The sequence below is a fragment of the Corapipo altera genome, unplaced genomic scaffold (genome assembly GCF_003945725.1).
Source record: "Corapipo altera isolate COAL_440 unplaced genomic scaffold, ASM394572v1 113, whole genome shotgun sequence".
NCBI classification, from domain to species: Eukaryota; Metazoa; Chordata; class Aves; order Passeriformes; family Pipridae; genus Corapipo; species Corapipo altera.
In genome coordinates this window covers 7,232,415-7,249,147 of record NW_020884895.1, presented here as the reverse complement: position 1 = coordinate 7,249,147, position 16,733 = coordinate 7,232,415, and the positions used below count along the sequence as shown (strand labels likewise).

The 16,733-nt window shown below is 42.4% G+C and overlaps 1 protein-coding gene across 3 annotated transcripts; it reads right to left on the bottom strand.

Annotated features, from left to right (window-relative positions):
• Positions 1–2,921: 2,921 nt before the first annotated feature.
• Positions 2,922–13,320, bottom strand: TNFSF10 (TNF superfamily member 10). 3 transcript variants are annotated; one of them, XM_027647560.1, is made up of 5 exons: positions 13,159–13,320; positions 9,229–9,381; positions 7,711–7,753; positions 6,863–7,007; positions 2,922–6,191 (listed from the first exon to the last, which is right to left on the bottom strand). In XM_027647560.1, the coding sequence occupies exons 1-5, from the start codon at positions 13,279–13,281 to the stop codon at positions 5,747–5,749; spliced, it is 909 nt and encodes a 302-aa protein (XP_027503361.1). In that variant the 5' UTR covers positions 13,282–13,320; the 3' UTR covers positions 2,922–5,746. The 3 variants fall into 3 exon arrangements, with proteins under 3 accessions (XP_027503361.1, XP_027503359.1, XP_027503360.1); XM_027647558.1 differs by having other exon boundaries at positions 2,922–6,192; positions 6,891–7,007; XM_027647559.1 differs by having other exon boundaries at positions 2,922–6,189; positions 6,891–7,007.
• Between the last annotated feature and the right edge of the window lie 3,413 nt (positions 13,321–16,733).

Genomic DNA, 16,733 nt, shown 5'->3' with positions numbered 1-16,733 from the left:
ACACCTCCTCTAGCATTCCTAGCTGCAGAGCTTTATTTAAGGGTAGACAGATCTCAAGCATGGTGTGACACAACACCGAGTTACTCTGCCTGTGCCTCTGAATGTGCCTTTTCTCTGCATTTTGCTCTCTGTAATCGTGCAAGCATTAGCCTTAGTGCCTTGTCCATAGCCTAATTTGGATGATATATTTTTGCAGTTCACTGGAATCAGTATTCATCATTACTGCTCTTAAACTGTGAGACAGTTTTGCAGCAAGTTACTCGACAGTTGCTAAATTTTATGAGGGATGGCTACAGATTAATAGCAGTTGAAAAGGAGAAAGAGCCTAATGTACTTCTCACTTTATCTATCCAGCTGCCTATATAGTTGTGTTATGTTTCTGAAAAAAAATCATGGGCTTTATGCCACCAACATACAGTTAGTTCATATTAGAATTGTGTCCCCAATCTAATTTACATGACATTGCATTATATTATGGAGATAGTAAGTGCCTCTGTAGTTAGGATGTCAAATACTTTGCAATATTATAAATAATTATTTCTCTCTTTTTTTTTATTTCTTTTCCCTGACCAGTGGTCTCAGCTGCAGGATGTTGATATTTGCCAGAGATGCTATAAATGTGACTTTTCTATATAGAGACAATCCTTCGTTCTCATGAAATGCTTCCAGTTTTTGCTGAGCTGTATCTTGTCAAAAATGATAATTTCCTTTTTTTTTTTTTTTTTAGGAAAATCATTTATTCCTTATTAAAATGATACTTGAACTATGATGTATGTGTCAAAACCAAGTTCAAAAGTGAGGTAGCACCAGGTTTGTGTACTCCAGACAACTTGAGCTTGTAATGCAATGATTTAACACTTAATTCCTGGTGTGTTGAGAGATGAGCCACTTGGATCAGACCTGGCAGTTGTGTTTTGAATCCAGCAACATTGATTTCCTTCTTTTAAGGGTATCATGAGTCAAGGGCTTCTCTGGTTGCTTTTCCTGCATGTGGACAGGACCAGAAAAAAAATGTCATCTGAGAGAGAAGAAAAGCAGCTTTAGTTTTCTGATTCTTTCTGATTTCTTTGGCAATTGCAGGCCAAATTTTGATGATATATAAAGAAGTCATCCCACAAACTTTGCATGATAATGGATTACTGCCTCTGCTTTGCATATGCTAAAGGACAGTGGTGCAGATAGTGGTGATAGAAGAGGTAAGAGCTGTGAGAGAAGATGGCTTTAGGCTCCCAAAAATTGTCTGCTAGCCCTCAGCTGCAGGAACATTAGTTTTACATAGCCAGCAAGATAAGAGTGAAGTCACTGGTCTTATTGGAATGAGAGAAACGGAGAGACAGAAGCAGAAGTTAAGTACTTTTTTATTCAGTTTTATCCACTAGTTGGATGCATGAACAAGCCAGATATTAAAAAAATAATTTAAAAAACCATATTATACTGGACATTTACCTTTCATGGAACCTTAAAATATTGGCGTTTCTCTTCAGTAGCTTCAAAGCTGTATTGAGTACTGGAGATGAGGTAGAAGGGAGTTTCTATTTATGGAGTTTTGAGGTCTCTCTCTTATGTTCCATTCTTTCCATTATCTCCCCATCCAATGAAAGTTCTAATTCTTGTTTATATCATTGTTTGTTGTCATGGAAATGTCCAAAAGCTTTGAATATAGAATGATTATGTGTTTATTGTGGAGAGAATAAGAAACTGGAAAACAGACTCCGAGGTACAGATTCATTTTAAAATGATGCACCTTCAACAACTCCAGAGAAGAGCAAATGCAGGTTTTTTTATTATATCCAGGGACAAAGGGTGTTTTGCCTGCTATTATAAATGTGGTTTAGAACAGAAGGTAGCACCTGGTGTATGCTTTCAAAGGTTACGGTTTAGCAACCATCATCCATGAGGAGCACTGATGAAATAGTGGTAATCCAGCTTAATACTGTAAAACCCAGAATGGGTTCAAATTACTTTACAGTTGTTTATATGGCAGTATATATCTGCAAGCAGACTTCAAAACAGTGCTGGTTTATCATCGCAAAGCTGTGCTCTGAGGTCACTAATTCAGAGGCAGCTGTTTTAGTCTCAGCTTTTTGCCGCGTTTCAGCTCACTGTGTCACCACGTCACACCTTGGGCATTCCTGTCCCTCTTTATTAGACTCATTCACCAACTGCAGAAAGAACAGGGTCCCTTGGTGTGGCGGTTCCAACTCCCCTGCCATAGGCAGGGACACTTTCCACTATCCCAGGTTGCTCCAAGCCCTGTCCAACCTGGCCTTGGACACTTCCAGGGATGGGGCAGCCACAGCTTCTCTGGGCAACCTGTGCCAGGGCCTCACCACCCTCACAGGGGAGAATTGCTTCATAATCTCTAACCTAACCCTGCCCTCTGCCAGTGTGAAGCCATTCCCCCCTGTCCTATCACTACAAGCCTTTGTCCAAAGTCCCCCTTCAGCTTTCTTGTAGCCCACCACAGGCCCTGGAATATGCTTTCAGGTCTCCCTGAGCCTTTCCTTCTCCTGGCTGAACAAATATCTTCTACTGTAGTTTGGTATGGGTAAAGATGAGGTATTTCCCTACTAAGAATTCCCAGTGCTTAAATAATTGTTAAAGCCCAGAAACATGAGAAGAACCTAAAGGGAAGCGCTCAAAATTTTGTACGCTCTGGTCACAAGATCATTTTCAGGGATTTCTTCAGCACACTGCTTCCAGATGTTGTTCACTAACTGAGGTCTGGAAGCCAGTTAGATGGGATTACACAACATGGCATTGCTCAATGGTTTGCAATATTGTCCTTTGCATTGGAACTGTTTGTGGCATTTAATGGACTATATCTGATACCAATCAATGTCAGGGAAATTATTTACGACAGGGTTGTCGTGGAAGCCACAGGATAACAAACACCAACAATCACCACAAGACTAAATAACTATTTAGTAAAAACATTTTATATAAAAAGCATATAGAAAAATTTACAATATTCACACATTAATGGAACCCACATCCACAAATAAAAATTTGCTACATTTGCTATTCAACATAAAATGAGATGAAAGGTATGACTCAGGATATGATAGAAACAGAACTTACTATGTTTTTCCCATCTTCTTCAAGCGTGTCCCATCTTATGTTCCCTGATAACGACCCATCAAGATAATATCTGTCAAGCACGCTTTTGGATTATTCAGAAATGATTATCTGTATTTCCTGTTGCGCTGTGCTCTGCATGCAGAGACCACAAATATGTACATTTAGGTAACAAAGGAAGGTAAAGCCAGGGAGCATTCCCCCAGTGACAACTGGGATAGTGTTAACTGAGAGTCAAGGACAGTACATGGGCCAAGAAAATCTGTTTGTAATAGTTTGTCTTAGCATCAGCTGCAGATTTGTGGAGTCCTCCATGGATTCCTTCCAGTCCCTTTTAGCAGCCACGACTCCACATTACACAAATTGGTTCTTAGCCATGGGTAGGGTTTCTGACTCTAAGCTGCCACCAGCACTTTTTTACAGTGCAAATAAATTTTCATTCAAATAAGTTCCTAAAAAAGCATTTCTTAAAAAAAAAAAAAAAAATTATTAATATAGTAAATTTCTAAAAAAAAAAACACCTCAAACCTGACAACGTGGGCCAGTCCGGTGCTGAGATTGGAAGGCTCTGTCCATTTGCAAGGAGAACCTACAAAAGTCATTTCTCCAAGACAGCAGACATACAGCTACGCAGGGAATGGCTCTGTTCTCCCAGCCTTTTCTGGCAAGCAGAAAATTCCTGAATTAAATACTGAAATCAGAAAGAAAACTGCAAAAAATATTCTCTGTTCTCTGTTGAAACAGATGATTTCAGAAGGAGGCAAACCAAAGTGTTTCAGTAAATGGTGAAGAATTTCACATATTTGATTACCACTGAAAACAGTGTGTGAGACACTGTTAAATCAGCAGGCAAAAGTTACAACTCTTTATTTCAGGCTTACAGCGGTGTGTTTCTTTGCCCTAACCTGTCTAAAGGAGGGTATTCCTGAAATTCTCTCTCTTGCTGCTCCAACACAGGTATTAAAGTCAACCAACATACCTTCTTTCCTGAATGGCAAAATAAATGCAGGGCCTCGTGCCTATTAATTTCCTCTTGTTGACTGAGTAGTAAGATGAACGAGCATCTTTACTCCTGAGGCCCATGTGCAGGGGCTGCTCGGGGCTTTAATTACCAGAACGTGCAGGTGAACGTGAGGGTTCCCACGGCAACCTTGGTGCATTCAAAACAGACAACCAGACTGTCTACTGGCATCACTCTGTTGATGTAAAGTAGCATTTGCAGAACTGTCTTCCTTGTCCTCCAATTTTATTTTTTTTCCACTTTTACCTTCTCTTCCCCCCTTTTTTCTCTAAATCTGGGCAAAATGTGTTCATGGTGCAAATCGCTGTCGCTCCACTGACAATGCTGCAGATATGCTGATTACACTAGTTATGCTGTGAATCCAGCCCACAGAATTGAACTTTAAAGGCTTCTTAATATAAAATAGTTCTTTTTGAAGAGTTAAAAAATATAGTGGCCATTTTTAAAAAAATTATTTAACAAAACTATGAAAAAATTTCACCCGTTCCAAAAAAAAAAAAAAATCAAATCAAAGCATAACAGCATTACCTAAAAAAGCAGCATTTGTTTAAGTATGGATAGTTGTGCCTGTTTTCCTAAAAATGTTAGTCATTGGGGTGTGTTATTCTGCATTACATCCTACCAAATAAGGCTAGTACAAATAAACATGGAAGAACCACGTCATTCTTAACGTGTGGCAAATTTCTCATAGAATTCAGTATTTACAAAAAACCACTTTTTTTTTCTGGATCAAGTACTTGCTGTTAACAAGTGTAACAGCAACTATATTACTGAACTTACTGGAAGCCTGGTGAAATGTTTGCAGCACAGTAATTAAGTAAATAGGCACTGTTATAATACATTGATCAAAACACAGATTGATTTCAAAAGCTCTTCTGTGCCATTTCAGCAGCTGTTTTTATGTACAATATCACAAATAAGACAAGACTAATGTGTTTACTCAAGAAACGATCCTAAAAAAACCACTTAAGCAAATACTTAATTTCAAGCATGTGGGTACCCTTAGTCAGGCTGTTCATGTGCTTAAAATTAATTAGGAGCTCAAGTGTTTTGTAAGATGAGATGAAGATGTGCAGCTTGATTTTCTGATGGTCTTTTAACTTCTGTAAAACTTGTGTTCAAACAAAAACCTGCGGAGAAATTCTGTGGGCACTTGGGAAGCAGTTTGTACAAAGGCTCCTTACAGGAGCTGAGATATTCAAGACAGGGTCCCAATGGAGACCACAAGTAAAATTTGATATCCAGTCTCAGCCCTGAGTAAGGCAAGACCCGGAACATCCGCCACCCCACCTGCCGCAGCTGAGCTGGTGTGGAGCGTCTCTGCTGGTGGTGGGCGCTTACCTGCCTGGGGTTGTGGCCAAAAGTATCATCTGTGGGGTGTGAAACCCTCTCACATCCCCAGCCTGGTGGGGCAGTGGTGCCTGTGCCTGCACAAATCAGTGCCACCCACAGCCAGCTGCTGCTGCTCTTCCCGGCTGGTGGGGGAGAACTCGGCACGCTCGGACCTCGCAATGAGTGAGCTGAGAAAGGGGAGTCTTCTACTGCTGGTATCAATACAGTTTTTGCTTATTATCCCCTATTTTACAGGAATTTTAAGCTGGTCCTGAATAGGGAAATTGGGTCCTTTGGAAGCATGATTTTCGTCTTTTAGGCGATCATGAAGGCTCCAAAAAAACTTGCTTCTTTCTCCATGTCAACTAAGTCACTGTTACTGACAGAGACAAAAATCCTGTCCTGTCTTTTCAGCTCAAACACACCACCTTGGTAGGTGGAATAAAGTCCATATTCCGCCTTTTTAGACCAGCAGCTTGTTCTTGCACTTTTCATGAGCAAAATGGGCTCGGGGTAATTCGTCAGTCTGTAAATGTATTGGACAAGCTGTTTGGGGTTCCTGATTTGTCCCAACGAATCTGAATCCTCGTTCTCATCTTCACGGAAACGAAAGTAAATCTGTGAGTAGATGTAATAAAAGCCCGTCTGGGGTATCACTAACTCGCCATTTCTCAGCTCCACATTGTAAAGGAAAGAGTGGGTCTTCCTTGACGATTCCCAGTTTATTTTATGTCCGAACCCTTTTCTGGGCAAGAAATCTACTTGGGGAAAAAGAAAAAAGAGAGAAATGTTAACTTAAAAACTAGATAGAGAAGTCAGGTGTCTGCTGGTTGAGGATAATAACAAAGTAAGGAAACCTGCTCTTCACAGTGGTTCATTACATCCATTCTCACAAAAAACTGACAGTCCACAAGTGAGCTCTGAGATTTATGTAAGAATTAACATGAACTGCCTTTTCATATTTTTTTTTTTAATTTTTGTGCCCAAATAAGAGAAAAAATGATATTGTTACTTAGAAACAAAGTTAAAACAGCCATTAGTGTCTGATCCCCTCTGAAGCTGCAGAAACCCTACCAAGTCCTTCATTAACATGTCCTGAATGTCATCTCTCCTGTCTGTGTTACATTTCTAATAGGTCTGTCACCATAGCAGCTGACACTCCAACTAACAGAAAGAAGTGGAAAGAAAGAGAAAAACTTAATATTAGAAAGAAGGACACTTAATTTTTTTCCCCTAATGAAGGTTCCAAAAGAAAAATTAGGGAGGCACCAAGAGGAAACGGGCTTTCTCCCTGTTGGTGGAGAATCAGCAGAAAAAAACAATGTCTGGGACAAGATGACTTTTTCATGATTTGTTTCCTACACTTAATACAAGCATTAAAAAGTGTAGGTAAGCATGAGGCTAGCAATGGGAGAGTAATTTCTGTGCTCTTTAAGGTGTTTTAGAGGTTTTTCCTTACAGCGTGTGAACAGGGAACTCCTCCTGTTGTTGCTGCCCGTCAGATGCGCCGCGGCCCCGTGGATGGGCCCACGTGGCTGCTGCCTGTCGGTGTGTGACAGTGCCAGAGTTCTTTCAGCTAAGGGAAGACAAGAAAAGAAACCCCACATCAAAAGCAAGAACATTAGAAGCACATCTGTCCCATCTGACTTGATTTTAAGGAATAGGTATAGGTACGTCGTTTTTTTAACTAACTAAATCCTAGACTGAATGCTATATATTGCCTAATAAGGCTCAAATTCCTCTTTTGCACTTGCTCTCCTTGAAATGTCTTTATATGTCTCTTTGTTCTTCTTTTTCTCCTTCTCCCACCTTCAAGTTATCGAGACAAAATAACACATAGTACTGTATTTTACGGTTAATTATTCCTACCTTTCACTCTGAACTTCCACTTGTATGTTGTAATGCTTTTGCCCAGCATCTTTAGAGCTGTATGAGCTTCAGCAGAGCTATTCCTTAACTGATCTCTGCATCCAGCAGTTCTGTGCTGCTTGTTCCAGGAGCTGGGATACTGGGAAGACTATTTAAATGTCCCCACAACTCCATGGGACTGAGGCCTAGAAGCTGAGTCCTTTGTCTCCACCTTGGTTACCTTGCTCTAACCACTTGACCATATTTTTGGCTCCTGAAAATTTACCTTCTAGTAATAAGGAATCATTTTTTGGTGACTTGATGCCAGTACAAGATTTTAGTCAGTTTCTGTACTTAAAAATATTTTGAGTTGCTACACATCAGGTACCACTAGCAGCTTCTTTTTGCCACAGATAATAAAATTATTATACCGTTGATTGCAGATATGTTTTCCTCGTAGCTTTTCGACATAATCTGCCAAAACACACACACAAAAAGAAATTAGTTTATCAGCTGAGGGTGACAGGTGCAGAATAAAGACACTCCTCTTATAAGCTCATGAATAAAGTGTATTCTCAATTTGATCAACAAGCAAACTAAGCAAAGTTTAATTATTTCTTGTAATAAAGTATTTCTACACTTAAATCTTTTATATAATGAGATAAATGGGAAAACATTTACAAGAGAGCTCAGGCATAAGTCTATTGGAAAATTTGACCTCATACTTCTCTCAAATAAGAAATACTGTACGAGCATTAACTTCCATTTGCAGAACACTTGGCAGCGTGCACTTTTGTGGGGTCTTAGCTCTGAGAAATTAAATTCATTTTTAAAGCTGTACCCATCTATCTAAGCTGTTAGGCAGCATATCTTACTTTGTGTGTTCCCCTCCTTTATAACTGTTTGCTGACTGCTGAAACAAACCAGTTTGGTTACAAATAGTGGTGGAGCTGCAGCAAATGATTTACCTGGGTGACTAACACAGGCCCTGTATTGCCACTTACTGATGGGTTCTGCCCTACCTGATTTAGGTAGTTTATCTAACTATCCTATTATTATTACTATTATCGTAATAATAATTGTAGTCATTTATTATCTCTGGCACCCAGGCAATTTTTTTTTTTAAGCAATCAGGGAGCTAGCAGGTATAATAGATGTGTAAATGTCCACCAAATAAAATATTTTCTCTATGAAGAAGTTTAGGGACTTCACTGGCAGAACTTCCACCAAAGGAGCCAAGAGCTCTGAACACAAATAGAGGATCTGATTTGGGCTGCAAGATTTGCCAGGTAAGTTTCAGCCAGAAGTGAAATTTTATGGATGAGCTTTATGTGCTGGAGATGGGATTTTGAAAACCATTCCAGAAGATTTTAGCCTTTCTGATTTTTACAGCCAGAATGATTTTCTTCTCTGTAGCCAAAAATTCTACGTGTTGTGCTCAAGTCACGCAGGAGATGCTCTCTGAATGCTGTGCTGGGAAGGTGCTGTGCCTGATGCTGTTGTGCTCACTTGCTCTTTCCCACTACATTACACAGCTCATGACTAGACCATTCCTCAGGCACCTTTGTACCTCCCCCTGTGTTACATTTAATCTCATTTTCTCATCTCAATCTCCCTTTGTTTCGGAAAGGGCAGTGACAGCTCTGCTAGCACCATGATCTGTATGGTCAGGTTGAAAGCAAGCTCTAGTCAAACACTTCCACCCTAATGTATTTCAGACAAGCCCATCTATCACTGAAATCTGCTTAGTAAAAGCTGACTGTCTTTATTATTTACTGAATGTAGTGAAACCACTGTTATGGGGTTTTTTTTGTCTTCTGTGCAAGTGCTTTGCAGCTGAAACTGTTGTCTGACTATCGCTTTGCAATAAAACAATCTGAGAGCATCCTTTATTCTGCTAATAGGATTCTTTCAACTGTAATATCATCAAGCACAGTGTTCCCAAATACCTTTTTAATTAACTTTCCCAGGTGCCACTTTACTTGCCAGCAGGGATCAGCTTCTCTGTCTTCGCTTTCGATTTCATCCAAGTTTTGGATGGAATTTCCGATTTCCTCCCCAGTGAGACAAGCGATGCCGCTCTTGGAGTACGTGTCCTGGAGCTGCAGCAGAAGGGAAAGCCAGGATTTTTCACCCATGATGTGTCTGCAGATGTTCAGCTGTGGTATGTCACTATATTCACTATGCTTAGGAACACACTTCCCTTTCTTTAAAGCATTTCCAAGTATGGTGCAAGTAGAACTATATAAACAACATAAGCAATTCATCCTGATTTGACATTTTTAATTATGATGGCATAACTAATATGCAAAAATATACTTGTGTTATCTCCATGGGCATAAATTTGATATCCAGTACTCAACTAAATAGGCTTTGTGAAAATTCAATACCCAAATCCCTAATGTTGTAAACTCTTTAGTTGCTCTAGTTCTGTATTAAAAACATTTTTTTTTGCACAAAGGATTTTTTTCCCACAAATTATTGAGGATGAAATCAAATACTAGACCTTAAAGGTATTTTCAATGCTGTCTTTTCAGCCAGTGCCATTTATAATCCAGACCTTTGCTATTATATATCCATACCAAATCCTCCCCATATCCAGTCTGGGGTCTCTCCATAACTGCACTTGTTCTAATAGTCCAGGACAAAGTCCAGACAACTAAAATGACATTTGAGCCCAAATATAATTATAATGCTGGACGCTCATGACATGGACCCATGTTTATATTGTCTAGTCATAGAGAAAACACATTTATTTTCTGATAAAGAGAAATGAGTTTTTAACAGATTGGCAAAACTCTGCTTGGCTCCAAGGGGATCTGACTGGGAGAGCTGATATCCTAGTGGAAAGCTCTTCCCAAGCTCCCTGCGGATGCGACACACAGGACTCCAGCTGGCGCTGTTGGTTAATGTGGGAACACAGAACCTGTGCTGGCTCCAGCATCCAGCCCCTGTTTCCCTGGAACGGGGCTCCTGCTGCATCAGGAGCAGACTGGTCAGGCTTGTTGAGCCAGCAAAGCACTACAGGGACTTTGGGAGAAACAGCAACAAACATGCAGAGCGTTCAGCTGGAATTCTGGTCTGCTGGTAGCATTTAAATTTCACTTTTGTTGTGTTAAAGAACCAAGCCTTGTTTGGTTTGCTAAACAGATACATTTATTCTACAAGTTTCAGTTGTCCTTGAGACAGGGGTATTGAAAGAAACAAACAGATCTGAGTCACCTCCTCCTTCATACTCCATGCTTTTCCTTTCTGTTAGAAAAGGAGGCATTTAGGAAGAGATTTTCCCACTCCAGGAGGAGGAAGAGAAGAATTCACCTCCTTAAAGTCCCATTTTCAGTTTGCAGCAGCAGACTCCACTGAGCTTCAGCCTGTACTTGTATTTTGTAGGCAGCAGAAGGAAAAGGGGCCACCACTATGAGTGTTTGTGAAGGTTTCTGTGTCTTTGCCAAGGAGTATGGACATTCTTAAATCAGGTTTCAAGATCTCAAAAACATTAATTTTATGTGCTCATTAAGGTAAAGCTGCACTTAAAACTAAGGGCTCTGACAGATTTACCTATACAAGCTTCTATAACAGAGTAGTTTGATGAGTTTTTTAAAAAAAAGCAAAACGTAAGCAGTTCTGAAGTCACTGTTTATTCTCCTGGCAGATCTGTTACAGCCCAGCTCTCAGATTTGCCCTCCCATCTGGAAGCAAACAGTCCTGTGCTTCTGCCTCTTCCTTACCTGCTCACTTTTCCCCAAAACAACTTCACTATCCTGGCACTGAAACAGTATTTTGCATGCAGTTTGGAATGCAACCTTGCAGCAGCACATTATTATTTCTGTTGTAAGACTTACTCAAATGAGATTTAACCTTAGTACTGAAGCCTGTGAGAAAAGTCCTGCAGGAATCTTGTAAAGCCTCTCCTATGCTAGGAGTGGTTAGTAGACTGTTTTCAAAACAGAAGGAAGCCTGACGATATTGTCCTTGCAGCCCTATATCCTGAAGCATAGTGAACTTTATTGTCTCAGCACTTCCTCCTAAAGCAAAACTGTTAAACAAATGGTCATACTCCTAGTCCTAGTCAGGTCACTACAGCTGTAGAGGAAAAACCCTCCTAGTTATTCAGCATGCTTTTTGCAAAGCTAGAAATGTCTGCAGTCTGTGCAGCCACATTAATTTGGTGAAAGTGTAGCAATGCAGGTATTGTGAACAGCAAAGGGAAGAAAAATGGGCAGACCAAAATCACAGTTTATCTTTTGAGATTTATTCCACATGCACCATGTGGATGTGGGGTAGCAGACTGTGCTTACAGATAAGCTTTTTCCTTGTTTATTGTACACCAAATGGCACATGCAGGAATGTGTGCTTAAGGTACCCCCTCCAGAGCCAGCAACCTTAGCTTTTAGTCCAGCAGAACTTTAGTGTGGACAGATTTAGCCCTTCACCCCAAATGCAGGCTTGTTATTCTTCAGAAGCACTAAGTTGTATTTCGGGCAAGTACCACAAGATGTGGTTGTGTCTCAGGTGTACATGTTTGAATAAAAGGAAGGGAAAGATAAGTGTGGTTACTAATTACTTAGATTGGCAAGCTTGTGAGCAAAGGACTCTGAACTGTATGCATGAAGGAATGAGGATACCTTTATATGTTTCTTTGTTAGCAGCATTATGTAGCCTGATTTCATAAAGTCAACACATTTCTGTGACTCCCCCATTTGACCAAATATGGGACAGCCACAACAATGAAATCTGTTTTATACATTTCCAAAGTACGAACACTGACTCATATGAACAATACTGCAAACCCTTTGCCTCACAGAGAACACTGACATTTCAGAAGACTCTGCCTATTAAATCTGATGTGGAACAAATGCATGCATACCATACGTTATTAATAATCACGTAACTATGCATTACTGAATGCAGTAACTTACATTTCTGCAATACCTTCTGAAGTTGTATATGTACAGAACACTTACCTGCAGTTATTTTTACTTTTGTGCCAGGAAGAGCAACATACTGATAGAACTTACAGCAGGGCAGTAAATTTTGGGTAAGACACTCATGGAAATCCCGAGTACTAGTGGGTCCATGGAAAGAAGGGCCACACATATAAAGGCTCCTGAAACTGTCAACTAAATATAACTTTCTTGGAGTGTACATGGCAAGAAGAGTTAAGCAGCCAGGAGAAGAAAGAGCTAAGCAGCAGGGAGAGGAAAGAGTTAAGCAGCAGCTAGCAGGCCTGAAGGGTGGCTGCAAGGAGACCAAAACATCTAGACTATACAATTGCTATTTTACAAGTTATTCTGGGGAATTCAGCGGTGTTTGCTGTCTGCTGCAGTTCCTTTGGCATTAGTCACTGCCTTAGAACTATGTATTGTCCTACAGGATACGTCTAAAAGGCACCTCAGCTTTCCTCAGTCCTTTCCCCCCGTGTCTGTCCGACTGTCCAGCCCTCCCAGCGCTCCCGGCACTCCTGCAGCGCCGGCGGGCAGCGCAAAGCGATGAGACGGCGAATTTGCGCGCTAATGAAAAACACATTTGCCTCTTCGCTGAAAAAATGCATAACTTTGTTGTTCGTTGTTTTTTTTTTTAAGGCAAGAAAACTTTGCAGCCGTTGTTGCTTTGAACTCCCTTCCCCGCGCACACCCACGGCGGGCCCAGACAAAGGAACGGGCGCGGGGAGCGGAGCTCTTTATCTGCGGGGAGCGGGGTGGGCGATAAACCCCGGCCCAGGGGGGGCTCAGGCCACGGGGGGCTGAGCCCCCGGCCGCGGATGCCGCTCGCATCGCCCACCGCCCACACGAGCCCGCGGCCCCCCGGGGGTCGGTCCGTCCTGCGGGGACAGAAGGGGGAGCGCGGGGTCCCCCCCGCCGCCGTCCCCCCGCACCGACCTGTTTGAGCTCGCTGGTGAAGTAGAGGAAGGTGACGGCCACGCAGACGGACTGCAGGAGCACGGCGGCCACCACCACGGCCCCGCAGGTCTGCGCGGGGCTGGGCCCGCCCGGCGCCAGCATCGCGGGGCTCGCTCAGGATGGGGGAGCGGGACCGGGCCGGGATGGGGGCTCGGGGCTCACGCCGCTGTCCCGGGATGCAGTGCAGCCCCCGGCCGTGCCCGGTGCTCTTCCCGCCCCGCCGGGGGATGGACGGGGCGGAGCGGGGCGGGCGGGACCCTCCCTCCCATCCCCGGCTTCCCTCCGCCCCGCCGGGACGGGCGGGTGCGGGCGCTTCTCCATCGCACCGAAGTGCGGGGTCGTTGCTAAGACGTCATTACAGAGCCGTCACGCTGCAGAGCATTTCTGAGCGCTCACCATCAGGGAATGATGGAAACCGGATTTTTTTTGAGACGTTAAGGCTCTTGGTTAAGAGCACAGAGAGGCCCAGAGTTTCCCCACTCCAAGCTGTGTTATGGGATCATAGAATCACAGATTGGTTTGGGTTGGAAGGGACCTTAAAGGTCATCTCGTTCCAACCCTCCGTGCCATGGGCAGGGACCCCTTCTGCTATCCCAGGTTGCTCCAAGCCCCATCCAACCTGGCCTTGAACACTTCCAGAGATGGGGCAGCCACAGCTTCGCTGGGCAACCTGTTCCAGGGCTGCATCACCCTAATTGTAAAAAACTTCTCCTCATTGTAATTAACTTCTTTCTTATATCTAACTGTAATTCTTCAGTTTAAAATCATTATCCCTTGCCCTATGGCAACAGGCCCTGCTAAAAAGTCTGTCCCCGTATTTGTTATAACCCCCCCTCAAGTTCTGAAAGGCTACATTCAGGTCTCTCCCAGAGAACAACTCCACTTCTCTCAGCTTTTCTCCATAGAAGAGGTGCTCCAGCCCTTTGAGCATCTTCTGGACTTGCTCCAACAGGTCCTTGTCCTTTGTGTGCTGTCCTTATCCATGTCATATCCTCTGCAGCTTCTCCCGTAGAGCTGGTACATCACAGAAAGGTGCCTGGGAGCTGATAACCTGTACCTGTGAGCCAATAACCTGTACCTGTGCCATGAGCTCCAGCCTGTCGCTTCTGCTCCCCAGTCATGACATGCCTGATGTCACGGTACATGGATGCCAGGTACATTTTGGGCTTTCTTTATCTGAAGGCACTTTGGGGTTTGGTTGGTTTTTCAAACCTCTAAGACTTCTTCTTGCAAGCTTTTCTCCAAACTGTTATACCCAGATAGCAGTTTTGCAAAGGCAGGTCCATGCTTTAGAGTGTGTCCTCTGACTTTCAATGAGGTTTTGACACTTTCACCTCACACAGACTGGATTATAAGCAACTCTGTAATTATCTGCTGATGCTTTTAAATCAGCACAGGTAGCACCAGTATGGTCTGCTGACAGTGCAGCCATGGAAAACTTGGATCCAAGTGCAGAGGTGTGAGTTAGTTCACTTTCAGGATGTTGCTGCAGGACAGGATGAAATCTTAACTCCTGCTCAACATCCAAACCCAAGTGCCAGGATGCAGGTGGGAGTTGTCAGTATAATTACAGGGAAAAATTAAAATCAAGATCTCTTCATCTCTCCTGACTATTGAGATCATCTTTAGAAGGCGTAACTGCATTCTAGTCAGCCATTTACAGGAAAATTAATAGTTTTTTCTTCCATCATAGTGTAAAAAAATAATCCCTGAATCCCTGTTCAACGTGGCAGCAGGCAGTTTATTTGTCTGGCTCTTTGAGGCAGTCGATCTCTGTGCCAAAACAGTTCAGATCTGTGTGATTCCAATGCATATGTCAGACAGAGAAGATTAATGTTTTCTTAAAAGTGAGCTCATGATCCTCTCCTATGACTTCTCAGCAAAGTCAGCGTGACATTTTGGGCTCCTTCTGCTTCACAGCATCACGGCCCCTTTCTGAGCAGGGCTCGTGGGACTCTGTTCACTTTTACTTAATGCAAAGTAGGTCTCTGCATCAGCTCCAGAACAGGCATCTCTTACAGATTTTTAGCACATGCACAAACAGAACCTTACCAAAAAACCCAAAAAGCAAAAACCCCACAAAACAAAAACAAACAAAACCAAACAAACAAACCAACCAACCAAACAAAACCACAAAAAAACCCCAACACCCTGCCTCTTACTTTGTTTATCATGGTTCATAAATTTTTAAGAAAGAAATTTCATCTGATGGAGCCATGCAAAGAGTTAATTAAAAGGCAGCAAACTAACTTGACTGATCACTCCCGCTGCTGAAGCCAGTTTGTGCAGATATTCCTTCTAGATGTTTGGGGAAGTCCTACCTCATTTGAAGGAGAATAGAAACAAAAGTGAAAGGGAGCCAGGGCACTACAGAACACTCTTGTTACTCACAGTTAGGGGTTGGTCTTTATTCTGTGTTTTTCCAACCTTTTAGTGGATTTGCCCCCACCCTACAATTTGTAACAGAACTATTTTTTTGGTAAATGTACCAATTCATGAATGGTTTTTTCAAGAGCCATGTACTCTGCTTGGAGTTCCCTACCAGGCATGGTCTGTGTGCCCCCAAACCCATCATTTTAAATCCTCCACGGATGTTTCTCATGGCTCTGATTTAATACTTGGTTAGTTAGTGCCAGCGTGATTTGAAAAGAACAGTGGGAAAAACACACTTAAATTCATCTCTTCAAAAAGTATCGCTTCACTATCTTTCTGAAGTTTTAGGATCTGAAAATTTCATTGCCCAATGATAAAATGTTTATGGGTTTTCACACTGACACAGACTCTGGGAGTGAATACCCAAACATTTTCCCCATCGAATGCACTTGAAACTCTCTGCTACTTTCAATGCTCACTTTTCCACAATCAATTTTTGTCTCTAACAAGTATAAACTTATACTGAAAATAATATGTCTTAACGTTTCAAGAGTTTAAAATTAGTGCTGTGATGAAATTTTACTGCAGTAAAGCTGGGATTATGACACCAGTGGGAAGGAATGGTGTTAGTGCGTGTTTAAACAGAACCAAGTCCTGGATGTTTGTGTAGTGCTAGACCAAGGCAGCTCCCCACCAAAACCTCTGATTCGTACTGTCTCCTTCATCCAATTATAGCTTACTCAGTGAACCATTTAATTAGAGATAAACCTTAATCTGTCCTGTGGATTTAGGATGTGTCACTTGGCATGACAAGGAAATGCCTGGCAGGGGACCTGCCACACTTGTCCCCCAGCAACGTGACTGTGACTAGTTAGGAATCTGTAATGGCTCTGAAAATGTGTAAGAATGAAGGAAAGAGTGTCTTGTTAAGGTTTTTAGTTCTAATTCCTTACCTATTGCAGTGATGTGGGGGATAAAAATGATTTCAGAGGAGGACAGGGGTTGACACGTGTTTTTGTATGTCCTTCTCCTGTTAACTCACGTGGCTGTTGTTACCACTGCCATCACTCCCTGCCAGCACTGGCACTGCAGGGCTGGGCTTGTTTTCCATGTCAGAGAAAGGTGAGCTGACTTTCTGGTAAGCAGCAGTTCTCAAGATAGATTTCTCCGCTGAGTGGCAA

What these genes read in the sequence shown, in the direction of transcription:
- TNFSF10 (XM_027647560.1), bottom strand. Translation starts at nt 13,281, where the DNA reads ATGCTGGCGCCGGGCGGGCCCAGCCCCGCGCAGACCTGCGGGGCCGTG. An exon ending in TCACCAGCGAGCTCAAACAG is followed by an intron (nt 9,382 to 13,158) that starts GTCGGTGCGGGG and finishes CTTCTGCTGCAG; the next exon opens with CTCCAGGACACGTACTCCAA. An exon ending in AAACCTCTAAAACACCTTAA is followed by an intron (nt 6,192 to 6,862) that starts AGAGCACAGAAA and finishes TTTTCCCCAAGT; the next exon opens with AGATTTCTTGCCCAGAAAAG.